Source organism: Hypanus sabinus, unplaced genomic scaffold (assembly GCF_030144855.1).
Source record: "Hypanus sabinus isolate sHypSab1 unplaced genomic scaffold, sHypSab1.hap1 scaffold_1461, whole genome shotgun sequence".
In the NCBI taxonomy this organism is placed as follows: Eukaryota; Metazoa; Chordata; class Chondrichthyes; order Myliobatiformes; family Dasyatidae; genus Hypanus; species Hypanus sabinus.
Window position 1 is genome coordinate 2,882 of NW_026779535.1, and position 13,225 is coordinate 16,106.

Sequence of the window (13,225 nt, forward strand, 5' to 3'; positions counted from 1 at the left end):
AATTGCTGGAGGAACTGAGCAGGCTAGGCAACATCTATGCCCCGAAGTGCTGAGTGTACCTTTTTTTCCATAGATGCTGCCCAACCTGCTGAGTTCCTCCAGCATTTTGTGTGTGTTGCTTGGATTTCCAGCATCTGCAGATTTTCTCTTGTTTGTGAGTTGCTAATTTTTCTTAGGGCTGGAATGCATTCTTGAATCAATGTCATTGGTTACTGTTACTTCAGTACTGTTGTAGCACAGCAAGATTTGTGTCATGTGGAAAAAAAAATCCCAAGCTATTCAGAAGTTGCAGTTGCTAATTTTATTTGTCTACAGATTTCCCCAGTGAGGAAACAAACAATTGCACAAAAAAGTATTGGTATTGAGATCAAAGCAACAAAAGTAATACAAATTAATATTTCCAAACATCTAATTATAGTTTATCTTAAATTGTCATGAATACCATTGGATTTATTCAAGTTGCAGTTGATAATCCCACGCTGTCACTTTCGAGAAAGTCGGCCCTAATGGATTATGACTGGCCGAGTTCAGGTGAAGACAGTGACAGCAATTCGTCAAGTACACCCATTTCTGAAATAAATAATATGTTCATAGGTCAAGCTCACACAATGAACTAATGTTTGGAAGCTGTGTTCATTGCAGTTACTCCCAAGCGACATACATTGACTTCAGTTCTTTACACCAATTTTCCTGCTTTTTTAAACTCATCTGACTTGTTCATCATAGAACAATCGAACATTTTAAAATTCTAGTGTCCAGTGTAATTACAAGTTCAATTACAGGATTTGTGGTAATTTAATTTTTCAGAGTAATGTTCCCTTCACATGTTGCAATATTAAAAAAGCATCATCCAAATCAGATATTACTTTCTTCTGACTGAAATAAACAAATTATTCTCTCCTCTGTTGAACTGATATTTTTATTAAACTGACACAAAATGCTGGTGGAACACAGCAGGCCAGGCTGCATCTATAAGGAGAAGCATTGTCGACGTTTTGGGTCTCGGCCCGAGACGTCGACAGTGCTTCTCCTTATAGATGCTGCCTGGCCTGCTGTGTTCCACCAGCATTTTGTGTGTGTTGTTGTTTGAATTTCCAGAATCTGCAGATTTCCTCGTGTTTGCTTTTTATTAAACTGTTCATCTTTAACTAATGCAGCTGGTTTGAATGTAACTAATCAATTGTGCAGAAGAATCCAATAACAACAGACCAGGCCAATATTTTTCTCTTGCCACTGACTCAAATTCAGCCTCTTGTTTTAACTCAGTTGATATCCTAAATCAGTCCTCCAGGTTTTCAACAAAAAAAAAACACAAACAAGTACTTTTTTTCAATTTTGGAGCTGATTGGTCTCAGCAAAACAAATTGTCATCCTTTGGCAGACAGGTAATAATGCTTGATAGTACATTTTCCAGTTTTCAGTGGAATTGAGAGGTGATTGGGTAATTAATTGGTTTCAGTTTTTCCTTTTGGAATAGAACATACTTGGACAATTTCCCACATTTTTCATCAGATGATAGTATTATAGCAGTAGTGGAATAGTTTCATTATCCATGTGGCCTGTTCTGGAAAATGTCTTCAGAACTAGCGCTCAGAATCTGTATGATATTGTGACCTTCTATATATCTAGTGTTGCTGTTTGGTAATTTCTTGACATCAGTGACATGAGCTGAATTGGCTGAATAGTGCTTCTCAGATGGAAAAATCAGGAGGGAAGCAAGATGGATCATCCATTCAGCACCTCTGGCTCAACATACAATCAGTGGCCACTTTATTAGGAACACTGGGTCACCTGCTTGATATGGAATCGTATGCTAGCTAATCAGCCAATCACATGGCAGCAACTAAATATGTATAAGCATGCAGACATCGTCAAGAGGTTCAGTTGTTGCTCAGATGAAACATCAGGATGATGAAGAAATGTGATCTAAATGACTTTTACCACTTTTACCGTGGTATGATGTTGGTGCCAGACAGGGTAGTTTGAGTATTTTAGGAACTGCTAATCTGCTGGGATTTTCATGCATAACAATCTCTAGTAAAGAAAACATCCAGAGAGCAGCAGTTCCGTGGACAAAACTCATTCATGAGAGATCACAGGAGAATGGCCAGACTGGTTTAAGTTGATAGGAAGGTGACAGTAACTCAAATAACCATGCATTCCAACAGTGGTGTGCAGAAGAGCATTTCTGAATGCACAACATGTTGAACTTTAAAGTGAATAGCTACAGCAGCAGACACCACACCACTATCATAATTAATAAAGTGGCTACTGAGTATAGTTAAAAATGCTTTAGCAATCATACATTGGGCCCTTCCATTTTTTGAGACGAGAATGCTTTTAAATAATATGTGCTATTTAGCTTCTAGCAGTTTGCATTAATTCACAAAATAAGAAAGAAATATGAACCTCTGTCTTTTGACATAAATAATCATGATAAGCTTCTGATCTGAGACCTGGCTCACTTGCTTATACACCTACAATCAATGAGATTTGCAGTTATCAATTACAGTTAGTTCTACTTAAGATCCACATGTTTATCTGCAATTTCTCCCCAGAACTTATCCATTCAAACTCTGTATTCACCAATGGTGAAGTAAATCTTCATTTTAACTGATCTCTAATTCATTACCTAATAACTTAACTTGCTTGAACAGTTCCTGGAATTGTAAATCACGTTCACCATCTTTTGATTCAGATATTTTCTGCAACATGTTGACGTTCACTTTTGCTGAATTGCTCTTTTATCGGATTAAATAAAATTAAATAATTTGCCAGGTGAAAATAACAAATCTAGTAAGTATCTAAGAGTTAACTAGGAATTTCTTTTTATTCTATACAGTAATTGTATATCACCCAAAGGGTCAACTGGTTTGATCTCTTGTGGCACTATCTCTGAATAAGGTGGTGACAATTCACCAAATAGTTTCTTCAGTCAATGAAATCATGACATATTGTTTCCCCTACCTTTCTTTTATATATTTCTAAATTAACTATACTTACAATATAAAATATTTTTCCTTTTAGGTGCAAGTACATAAGAAATTCAATGGCTAGATGAGCAGCAGTTTCATCAGTGACAGTTTGTAGTAAGCTACCTGGAAAACGTTTGTGAGGATTTGTTTAGTCTATAAATATTCTTTCATAATTTTTCAGCAAAATGAGAAATAGAACATAAAATAATTAAAGACATGAGTGCCCTGAGTAAGGGCGCGTCCCTGATACTCATCCACTTTTGTCTACAATCCCCATAATCTTTTGATATTTCTTATCTTCTGGAAGGCTACCAATCTCACCTTGAATACATTCAACCACAGAGTATTCAAAACTCTTGTCAGAAAACTCAAAGGATTGACTATCTTTGTAGAGAATCAAGGAAAATTTTGACCCCTGTTCCAACAACTAATAAAGAAACAGCTGCTCAGAATTTACTCTGTTAATCTCTCCCAGAATTTATCACAGAAAGTACCTCATGCTTCTCAGTGAGTGAGCACAGGTCAATTTTATTCATTCCCCCATAAAAGGACAATTCCCTTTACTCAGGACCCAATCTTTTAAACATAAGGTGTACCGATTCCAAGGTTATCATTAAATATGGAGCTGAGATTGTAAAACTGTATTCCAGATATGAAGCATATTTTATCAGAACAAATGGTCCTAAATTAGAACAATTAGTCAGCTGCAATGTAGATAACCCCAATATATCCAGCTTTAAAACAACAACATCGGCATATCATTGTTGATTATCAATTTAATAGGCAATCATCAATTATGTGTTTGGCACTTTAACACTTTAAATGCAGTCCTTTCCACTGATTAAAAAAAAATATTTGTTTGCTAAGGGTCATGATTCAAAAACAAATATTGTAATAGATTAACCTCAGTTTAATAAAAATGTTAGGAATTGCTGAAATATTGAAAACATTGCTTGTATTTCAGACAACTTACCTGCTACCATTTATTCCATTACCTCCACCAGGTATAATGGAATATGAACATGTTAAGATCAGTAAGATCAATTAAGAAATCTAATTTCGTACCAGGTTTAACGTTGTCTTCGAATTGCAGGTCACGTTTGCCAATAGGGTTGAGCTTTTTATTTAAGTGTGGATAATTAAGCATGGCCTCTGTAAGCAAAAAAATTTATCATGTGAAACAGAAAATATATTCTTCAAATTGTCCCCCTACAACTACAAAATATCAATAAAGTCTAAATTTTCATAGCTATTGAATTTTCTGAAATTATGGTGCTTATTTTCTAAAATGTAAGCAAGCCACATTAAACCAGATAATTACTCATGAAGACATTTTACCGTACAGCTTCCCACTTTCTTTCATTGAAGGTGTTACCTAAAAATACTTGTGTATTTTTAAGTAATGCTCAGGATTTTATGTATGTGGAAGTGAATTTAATCCAAAATGTGATTGAATATTTGGTACGTGCAAAGTGTACTTCCAGATATTCAGTCCAGAAGAAGGGAAATGTATGGAGGCCATCAAACATATCTGTGAAATCACTCATTATATAGCACAGCCTTTCATTTGTTGAAACAGACTTAATCTGTAGCTGAGCTCTCTTCAAATGTTGGTTCAAGGTCCCAGATCTGCCTGCTAACTGTAGTTAATAGCAAGTCTAACTAAATCACCAATCTTCCTCAAAGTAAGCAGTTATTTTCCTACTTATATTAGTAATCACCCAGCCCCTTCATACCAAAATCCCCATAATCTCATAGATCTCTCCCTGACTCTTCTCAACCCCATCCAGTCTCCTCTTGAAACTGTAACACCCATTTCCATAAAACTTGACTCCAATCCCCTGGCCACACACAACCCCTTAATCCTCTGCCAGCACCCTGCTCTTTCCCAAACTCTAGTTTCGATAGTTTGTGAAAGCTTCCAGGTTTCTAAAACTTTGTGTAGTGCTTTTGGACCGATGTGAGCATTATTTCTTTTTTGATGTTCAGATCAGACCAAAAAATAATTGTTCGCAACACAGATCTATTTTAAGTAGATTAAACAGCTTCTCTTTCCACAGATTTTGCTTGACCAACTAAGTGTGTCTAGCATTTCCTGTTTTTATATCTAACCTGGAGTCAGATTTGCAGATTAAGTAGAATGCTAAAAAAGTCATTTACAAATATGATTAGGATAAGGAAAAATTGGTTTCATAAAAGAGAAAGTAATGTTTGGCAAATCTGGTTAAGATTTTGAGATGTAATTAACATGGTTAAGGTGAACTTGTGGATAGAATAGCTCCAGATTAACTGACAAGGTACAACAAAATGGAAAACAAATAAAATTGCAGATGCTGGAACCTGAAGCAAAAGCCAAAATGCTGGAAGAATTCAGCCAGATAAGCAGCATCTGTAGAAGGGGAAATCAGTCAATGCATAGCATCAGCAACCCATCCATAGGTGAAAGCGGAAGGTTTACAGTTTCCAGAACAGAGTTGAGGGTGAAGGTGAGGGTGGCAAGAGCGAGGTACAAGATAAAAACCTAGAGAAGGTTAAGGCAGATCAAATTATGAGGAACATGATGACTAACCATTAGCAAGACTGAACGAAATAAGGCAAGAAAGTGGTAGAAAGATGATAATGGGAATAGATGAGGAAGCAGTCTCATCCAACTCTTAGAAGTTGGAACAATCAGTATTCATTCCAGAGGGTTGCAAAGTGCCTTGACACAAGAAGTTGATGTTGAGTTGGAATAGGACTGGGATTGAGAATTAAAGTGGCATGTAACAGCAAGCTCATGATGCTGCTTGTCTGGCTGAACTCTTCCGGGTTTTCTATTTCTGCAAGAGGTAGCACAATAGGTTGCTACATTAGGGTTCACAATGTCAGGGATGAAGGACAGAAAACAGCGTATGAACAAATAAGTAGGTTTCAGTTTGGCAGATCATAAATACGAGATTTTGCAGATGCCAGAGCGGCACAAACAAAATGTTGAAGGAACTCAGCAAGGTCAGACAGCATCTATGGAAATTAATAAATAGTTGACATTTTGAGCTGAGACCTTTCACCAGGAAGTGTAAAGAAGTTAGAATAAGGTTGGGGGAGGAGTGAAATGTGACGCCAGTTATGTGGTGGGGTGGGGGTGGAGGACTGAAGTCAGAAGCTAGAAGATGATTGGTGGAAAAGGTAAAGAGTTTGAGTAGAAGGAATCTGACAGGAGAGGAGAGTGGACTGGGGGGGGGGTGTGAGGGGAGGAAATAGGTAAGGAGAAGAGAAAAGGAGCACAGAGTGGGAAATTGAAGAAAAGGGGAAGGGGGAGGGGGTAAATATCAGAAATTAGAGACAACAATGTTCATGCCAGGAGGTTGGAGGCTACCCAGATGGAATATGAGATGTTACTCCAACCTGCAAGTGGCTTCATCACAGCAGCAGGGGAGCCCATGGGCCAACATGTTGAAATAAGAAAAGAATTTGGAATTAAAATGGTTGGCCACCAAGAAATCCTGCCTTTTGCGAATGGAGTGAAGGTGCTCAGCAAAGCGGTCCCACAATCTGCATTAGGTCTCATCAATATAGAGGAGGGGGCATGAGGAGCACTAACACAGCAAATGACCACAACAGATTTGCAGGTGAAATGTTGCCTCACCTGGAAAGGTCCCGAATAGAGGTGAGGGAGGATATGAATGGGGAGTTGTAGCACTTTTTATGCTTGCAGAGGTCAGTGCCAGGAGGGAGATTGCTGGAGAGGGACAAATATACAAGGGAATCACAGAGGGAGCAACCTTTGTGGAAAACGGAGTGGGTGGAGAGGTAAAGATGTGTTTGGTGGTAGGTTTCAGTTGAAGACAGTTTCAGGCTGGCCGAATGTTTCAAAGTGAATTGGTCTGAGATTCTTATTTATTTAGTTGAGGGGTTTCAAGGTAGGTGTGAATGTAAGGTGCAAGGAGAAAACAAGAGAAATGTGAGATTTTGGTTTTGTAGGAAGAATAGATAGAGTATTTCTTAAATAATGGGAAATGGTAGATATTGGTGTGCTGGTTTAGAAAGTAAGTATGGAGGGACACCAAACTATCAAGAAGCCAAGTGGAGTCTTTATTTTCACTATAAGGCGATTGGCACAAAAATAAGGAAACAAACTTCATTTGAAGTTTTGGTCTCTATGCCCAAGGACAGACATTCTTGTTTTGGAAACAGGTTCACAGTAAATATGGTGCAGAAGGAAACTACATCCACCCAAGTGAATAAGGTATTAGAACTCTTTGCCTGAAAGAGTGGAAGAATTACTAAACTTCAACACTTATGAATGTACTTGGATACATACTTGAAAAAGGTTGATTCCCATATAATATAGCATAAGTTATAAACAGCTGAGGACTGAGGTTTATGAAACCTGATTGGCAGCAGCTTTCCCAGCACAAAACACTCATCAGTATCCGTTACCATTTGCTTCAACCCAACAAGCTACTTCCTTGACTCCCTTTCTGACCAGCTTGTTAATGTGTGACCATGTCAGAAGACTTGCTAATATCCATGCAGATTACTTGAAGTAAACTGCTGTCATCGACCTGCCTTAGTTGGCTTCTCCAGAAACTCAGATAGGTAGAACTGTAGTTTGCAAGAATTAGCTGAAGGCAAAATTACCAAGATATTTCATTGACCGAGTACATTACTACTCGGGAGAGAGTACAACAACTGACATTTTTTTAATATATTAAGTGCAATCGTGAGCAATAGCCAGATCAGAAATGCTGATAAGAGAACTTTGATAGGCCAATCAGATGATTCACTGCTGCTCAGCAATAGAACATTTAAAAAAATCATAGGTACAATTAAGAAACATTTAAAAATAGTAGAAATACTGGAGTCATGATGATCATGATGAAGTCTGCAGGAGACAGACATTTATACACATGGTGTCCTCAGGGAGACATTTCTCAATTAAGTAGTAATTGATGAGTGTTTGTACTATTTGCATAGCATACTCACGTGCTCCTAGTAGGTATCCTACACTGTTTAATGTCCAATTCCTTCTTTCTTTTGCCTCCTGAAGAAATATTTAGATATTATCTTCACAGTGGTTTTTAGTGCACCTAAATAATACCAAATATACTGCTATTTACAAAATTAAGCATCAGCTGTGGAAAACAAGAAAGCTAATAATGCTTTAAAAACTGAAGGCAAAGTCCAATACAGAATCAAACTTGCTGCAAAGGAAGAATACAAGGCTGAATTCTTGGGATCAGCCAGCATTTTCAGCTCAACATCTAACCTTGCCTGCAGATAATTAGGCCAATTGCTGAGAACCAACAGAGCTAATTCACTGCCTCCAGAAAAGACAGTAAGGAAAACCCATTAGTGCAAAGTTCTTCGCTCCAGAAATCACTAACAAGCTTTGTAATTTAAATGTTTCTGATATTTGCAGGATAAATATCGCATCTAAAGCAAATGATGTAATTGTTTTTCTCAAAAATGTTAGCTCTTTTCTCTTTCCACAGAATCTGCTTGACCTGAGTGTCTTCAGAATTTCATGCTGATTTACGCAGTTATTTCAGACAATCCCGATTTGCGTCCATTCTTTTGATCAGATGATTAGAAATAAATAGACATAATGGTTTGATGTTGTTGCTGTCATTTAAATGAAAATAAAGAAGATTCTTGACTTTTCTTGCCAAATGAATACAATAAGAGAAGGATTTGAAAACAGAAGCAAATATCTTATGATTAACTTTTACTACTACATTATGGTAGAAGGAGCAAGAATGCTTCCCCAGATGCTGAGATGTGCTTTGAGCATCCTTGTTCATGCCTGTTCCAGTATTTTACCAGAAACAACCACATTGCCAGCAAGCCATCTTTTAATGTTTGAATGTGGTTCACACCTACCTGGACCTCTGTTCCAGGTTACTGGCCCGCTGGCAATTTCACCTATTTGGGTGGCTATTGCATAGGTTTTACCTTTATTCCACCAACAGTTAAAATTGGTGGTGTGAGAGGTTGGGGGGGGGGGGTAGTCCTTAAGAAGGGTCTTGGTTGAAACACCAACTATTTATTCCTCTCCATACCTGGCGAAATGCACTGAAATTGGGGAGCACTGAAAGTAGGAACTAGAAATGTAAAGAACTCACAGAGAGAACAAGCCCAAGCGAATGAGAGACGGCGACGCACAGAACGAGGGATGCGCACAGAAAGCTGGCGGAGCTCGGCATCTGAAAGCGGAGAGTGGATTAAAAGATCAAGATTCCTCAGCAAAGATTCGAGAGAACTAAACTGAAAATGATTATTTTTTGACTGTTGTGATCTTACCTTCATTTGGTCGTCGTATGTTTGTTTCCTTCCGAACTCAGTGATTTGAATCCTTTCAGTGATTGAACCCCGAGAGTTACCAAACTAACACCGTTGGCTTTCGATTGGAATAGTAACTCCCTAAACACCGAAGTTCTCAGAAAGATTGGAGTTAACGGCGTACTTTATACGGGAAGCAAAAAGCATCATCAAGCCCTCGTCCGCGTCACGAGTTGTATTTTAAATTATAAGTTAATAAATTGCGAACACATACCTATGTCAGGATTAGGTATCAAAATATATCTTTACTTCCCACCCCCGGACTAATAAATCAGTAATCCCCTGTCGACTTCATGCAAAAAGAACAATTTAAAACCAGATGGATTTTTGTTGCAAATCATTTTCAAAGAGGAAACGCTATCCGCTAGATTAAATGGGTTACAGTGTGCTGATCCACATACGGTTTTTTGAATTCAGAATATTTTCACTTGATGGCAGGCACTTTAAAAACAACGTATCGAGTCCAAAATTACACATTATGAACTTAATAATATCTGTTTGACAGAAAGACGTCAGGTGAACAAAAATTCCTCCAGCTAAATTCTTGGAAGATCCAGGTCATTGTTACCAGTCCTTTCCTTTTTCATATTCCGCTTAGGTAGTCCACAGCCCAAAGGCATAACGATTGAATTTTCCAATATTAGGTAACCGTCCCCTCTGGTGGATTGTTTGCCCCTTTTATATTACCCTTCCTTTTACTAAAATGCAAGAGATGCAAAAAATTTGGAGGGATCCCAGTTACACTTACATCTACAGAGATGAAGTGTTTTGAGAGGCCAGTGTTGGAACATATCAGCTCCTGCCTGACAGGCAACTTGGGTTTGCTCCAGCTTGCCTACTGGACGAATAGATCCATAGCAGATGCCAGCTCGTTGGCTCTTCACTCAATCCTGAAACATCTGGACAGCAAAGATACATACATCAGGATGCTCTTCAGGGACTATAGCTCAGCATTTAACATCATCATCCCCTCAAAACTAATCAATAATTTCCAAACCCCTGGCCTCAATGTCTCCTTGTGTAATTGGAGCCTGGATTTTTCCTCAGTCAGACCCCAGTCAGTTTGGATTGGCAACAACATCTCCACAATCTCCATCAGTGCAGGTGCACCACAAAGCTGTGTGCTTAGCCTCCTGCTCTACTTGTTTTTCACTTATGACTGCGTGGCTGAGCACAGCTCCAGTACCATATTCAAGTTTGCTGATGACACTACTATTGTGGGCTGAATCAAATGTGGCAATGAATCAACATATAGGAGGGAGAATGAAAATTTGTCTGAGTGGTGACATAACAATAATCTTTCAGTCATTTCCAGCAAGCCCAAGGAACTGATTGCAGATTTCAGGAGAGAGAAACTAGACGTCATTGAACTAGGTCTCATTGGAGGATCCCAGGTGGAGAAGGTTAGCAACTTTAAATTCCTGAGTGTTACTATGTATTTCAGAGGACCTGCCTGGACCCAGCACATACTATAAGTGCATTTGTGAAGAAAGCATGGAGGCGCCTCTACTTCCTTAGGAGTCTGTGGAGAGTAGCCATGACAGCTCAGACATTGACAAACTTGTATAGGTGTGTAGTGGAGAGTGTATTGAAGGCTGCATCATGGCCTGGCATGGAAACACTGATGCCGGTGAATGGAAAATCCTACAAAGGGTAGTAGATTCAGCCCAGTACGTCATGGGTAAAGCCCTCCCAACCGTTGAGCACATCTACATGAAATGCTGCTGTAGGAAAGTAGCATCCATCATCAGAGATCGCCACCACTCAGGTCCTGCTCTTTTCTTACTGCTGCCACCAGGCAAAGGCACAAGAGCCTCAGGTTTCTCACCACCAGGTTCAATAATAGTTACTACCACTCAGCCCTCAGGCTCTTGAACCAAAGAGGATAACTACATTCACTTACCCATCCATTGAGATGTTCTACAACCAATAATCTTACTTTTAGGACTTTTTACCTTGTTATCTCATGTTCTTGTTATTTATTGCTATTTATTTATATTTGCATTTCCACAGCTTGTTGTCTTCTGCACCCAGGTTGATTTGCCATTGATCCTGTTATAGTCACTATTCTGTAGATTTGTTGAGTATGCCCACAGGAAAACGAATCTTAGGGTTGTATATGGTGACATATTTGTACTTTGATAATAAAAATTTACTTTGAACTTTGAATCCTCCTATTTTGTCCCCTTTCCCTCATACCTCTTCCCCAGCTTTCAATTACCCATCTTCATTCCGCACTCCTACTTGGTTCTACCACCCACTGCATACACACGGTTCATCCCCAGGTTTCTCACCTCCATCCCCTCAACCTTTCCAGTTCTGGTTCCAACTGCCTTTCACCTCTCCTCTAATGGTTCCCATCGTCACTAGCTTACTTATCCAACATGGTAGCCCTTTGTATTTCTGGTTAGCTCCCTTGAGAAAGTTCACACTCCTGTCCATTCATCTTGCTCCATCTGCCTCTCAAATTTTTCCCTCTGTTTGTCTGTCTCTATGATTCGTTTGTTACTATAATGCCAACTCCTTCCTCTACCTGGCACAACCTGCCTCAGTCTACCAACCACTTTGGACTCACTTTTTTTACCACTCCTTTTCCTCTCTTTATATTGGCCATTATACCTCGGTTCTGACATAGGGTTTTCATCTGAAATGTCAATAATTCCTTTTTTCTCACTGATGCTGCTCGACCCACTGAGTTCCTCCAGCAGATCGTTTGTTGCTAGTGAATTCAGCTTCATACAGAAATTTAAGCAAGTATGTCCATTTTTGTCCATACAAAACTCACACGATTTCATCATGTATTCTGAGAAAGACTTACTTGCCTTTGTTCTGCCATTTGTCTATCATCTGTCTTCCCAATTGCTTGTTTATTTTGCATTTAATGAACCATCACACACAAAATTCTTCAGAAATAGTTTCACACCATTAAATAAACACTGACATATTCTCTTTACCAAATAACCCTGTATTTTTACCATCTTTTTTCATCTGTCACCTTTTTACTTACTAACTTGTTGGCATCCTTTACTTTCCCATCTAAATTTGTTACCTTGATACATGTTTTATGGCATGTTTTTCATGTCATAATTTAAACTGAATGGTTGAGAATCTGGTGCCAATCCCTGATGCGTCTCTAGAAATCTGTAATTGTTACAACCTACTCTGCTAACTGCTTTTAGAACAGTCTACTTCTCACTTCTCCCTATCATCTTGCTAATTTTTATATATAACTATTCTCGTTCTCTTTATAAAATCACATTAGAATTTGCATAAACACTAGAAAGTCTGCAGATACTGGAAATCCAAAGCAACACACCCAAACTGCTGGAGGAACACAGCAGGTCAGGCAGCATCTGTGGAAAAGAGTAAACAGTTGATGTTTTGGGCCGAGACCCTTTCCATTTTTGCTGCCTGACCTGCTGAGTTCCTCCAGCAATTTGTGGGTGTTACTTAGAATTTGCATATATCATGTTTTCAGTAGTGTTTTTTAGATCATAAACATTCTCTTTGCATGAACCAATTGGTTCCTTGCATCGTCCTTGGATAATGACAATTACATGAAACCTGTGAGGTCTGGTCCTTGAAGCCATGCCAATGACAACTGTTTGCCTCTATTTACCTTATCTGAAACAAGGAAATTTTTATAATTTAAAAAAAAATCCTTTAACCCTACTCCACCCCAATTTTCTAGGCTATTCTGGCAAATTAAATTCTGAAATCATTCTCATAATTCTTTTTGCACCTTTTCTATAGGTTTCAGATTCATGAGTACAGTAACCAGAATTAGAGGCCTTGCTTTTGTATTCAATGCCTCCATTTAAAAACCCTAGGATGATATACAAGGGGTGATTGATAAGTTTGTGGCCTAAGGTAGAAAGAGTCAATTTTAGAAAACCTAGTACATTTATTTTTCAACATAGTCCCCTCCT

General features: G+C 38.6%; 1 protein-coding gene across 1 annotated transcript; it reads right to left on the reverse strand.

The window, feature by feature from the left end:
* Positions 1-353: 353 nt before the first annotated feature.
* On the reverse strand, positions 354-9,390 carry LOC132386999 (galanin peptides-like). The gene is made up of 5 exons (XM_059959355.1): positions 9,258-9,390; positions 9,080-9,160; positions 7,941-7,998; positions 4,041-4,127; positions 354-570 (listed from the first exon to the last, which is right to left on the reverse strand). The coding sequence occupies exons 1-5, from the start codon at positions 9,261-9,263 to the stop codon at positions 512-514; spliced, it is 291 nt and encodes a 96-aa protein (XP_059815338.1). The 5' UTR covers positions 9,264-9,390; the 3' UTR covers positions 354-511.
* Between the last annotated feature and the right edge of the window lie 3,835 nt (positions 9,391-13,225).

Bases quoted from the DNA above. Each gene is read 5' to 3' on its own strand.
- LOC132386999 (XM_059959355.1), bottom strand. The intron at 7,999-9,079 runs GTGAGTTCTTTA...ATATTTCTTCAG, and splicing joins CGCTTGGGCTTGTTCTCTCT to GAGGCAAAAGAAAGAAGGAA. The intron at 4,128-7,940 runs GTGAGTATGCTA...TTTTGCTTACAG, and splicing joins AGGATACCTACTAGGAGCAC to AGGCCATGCTTAATTATCCA.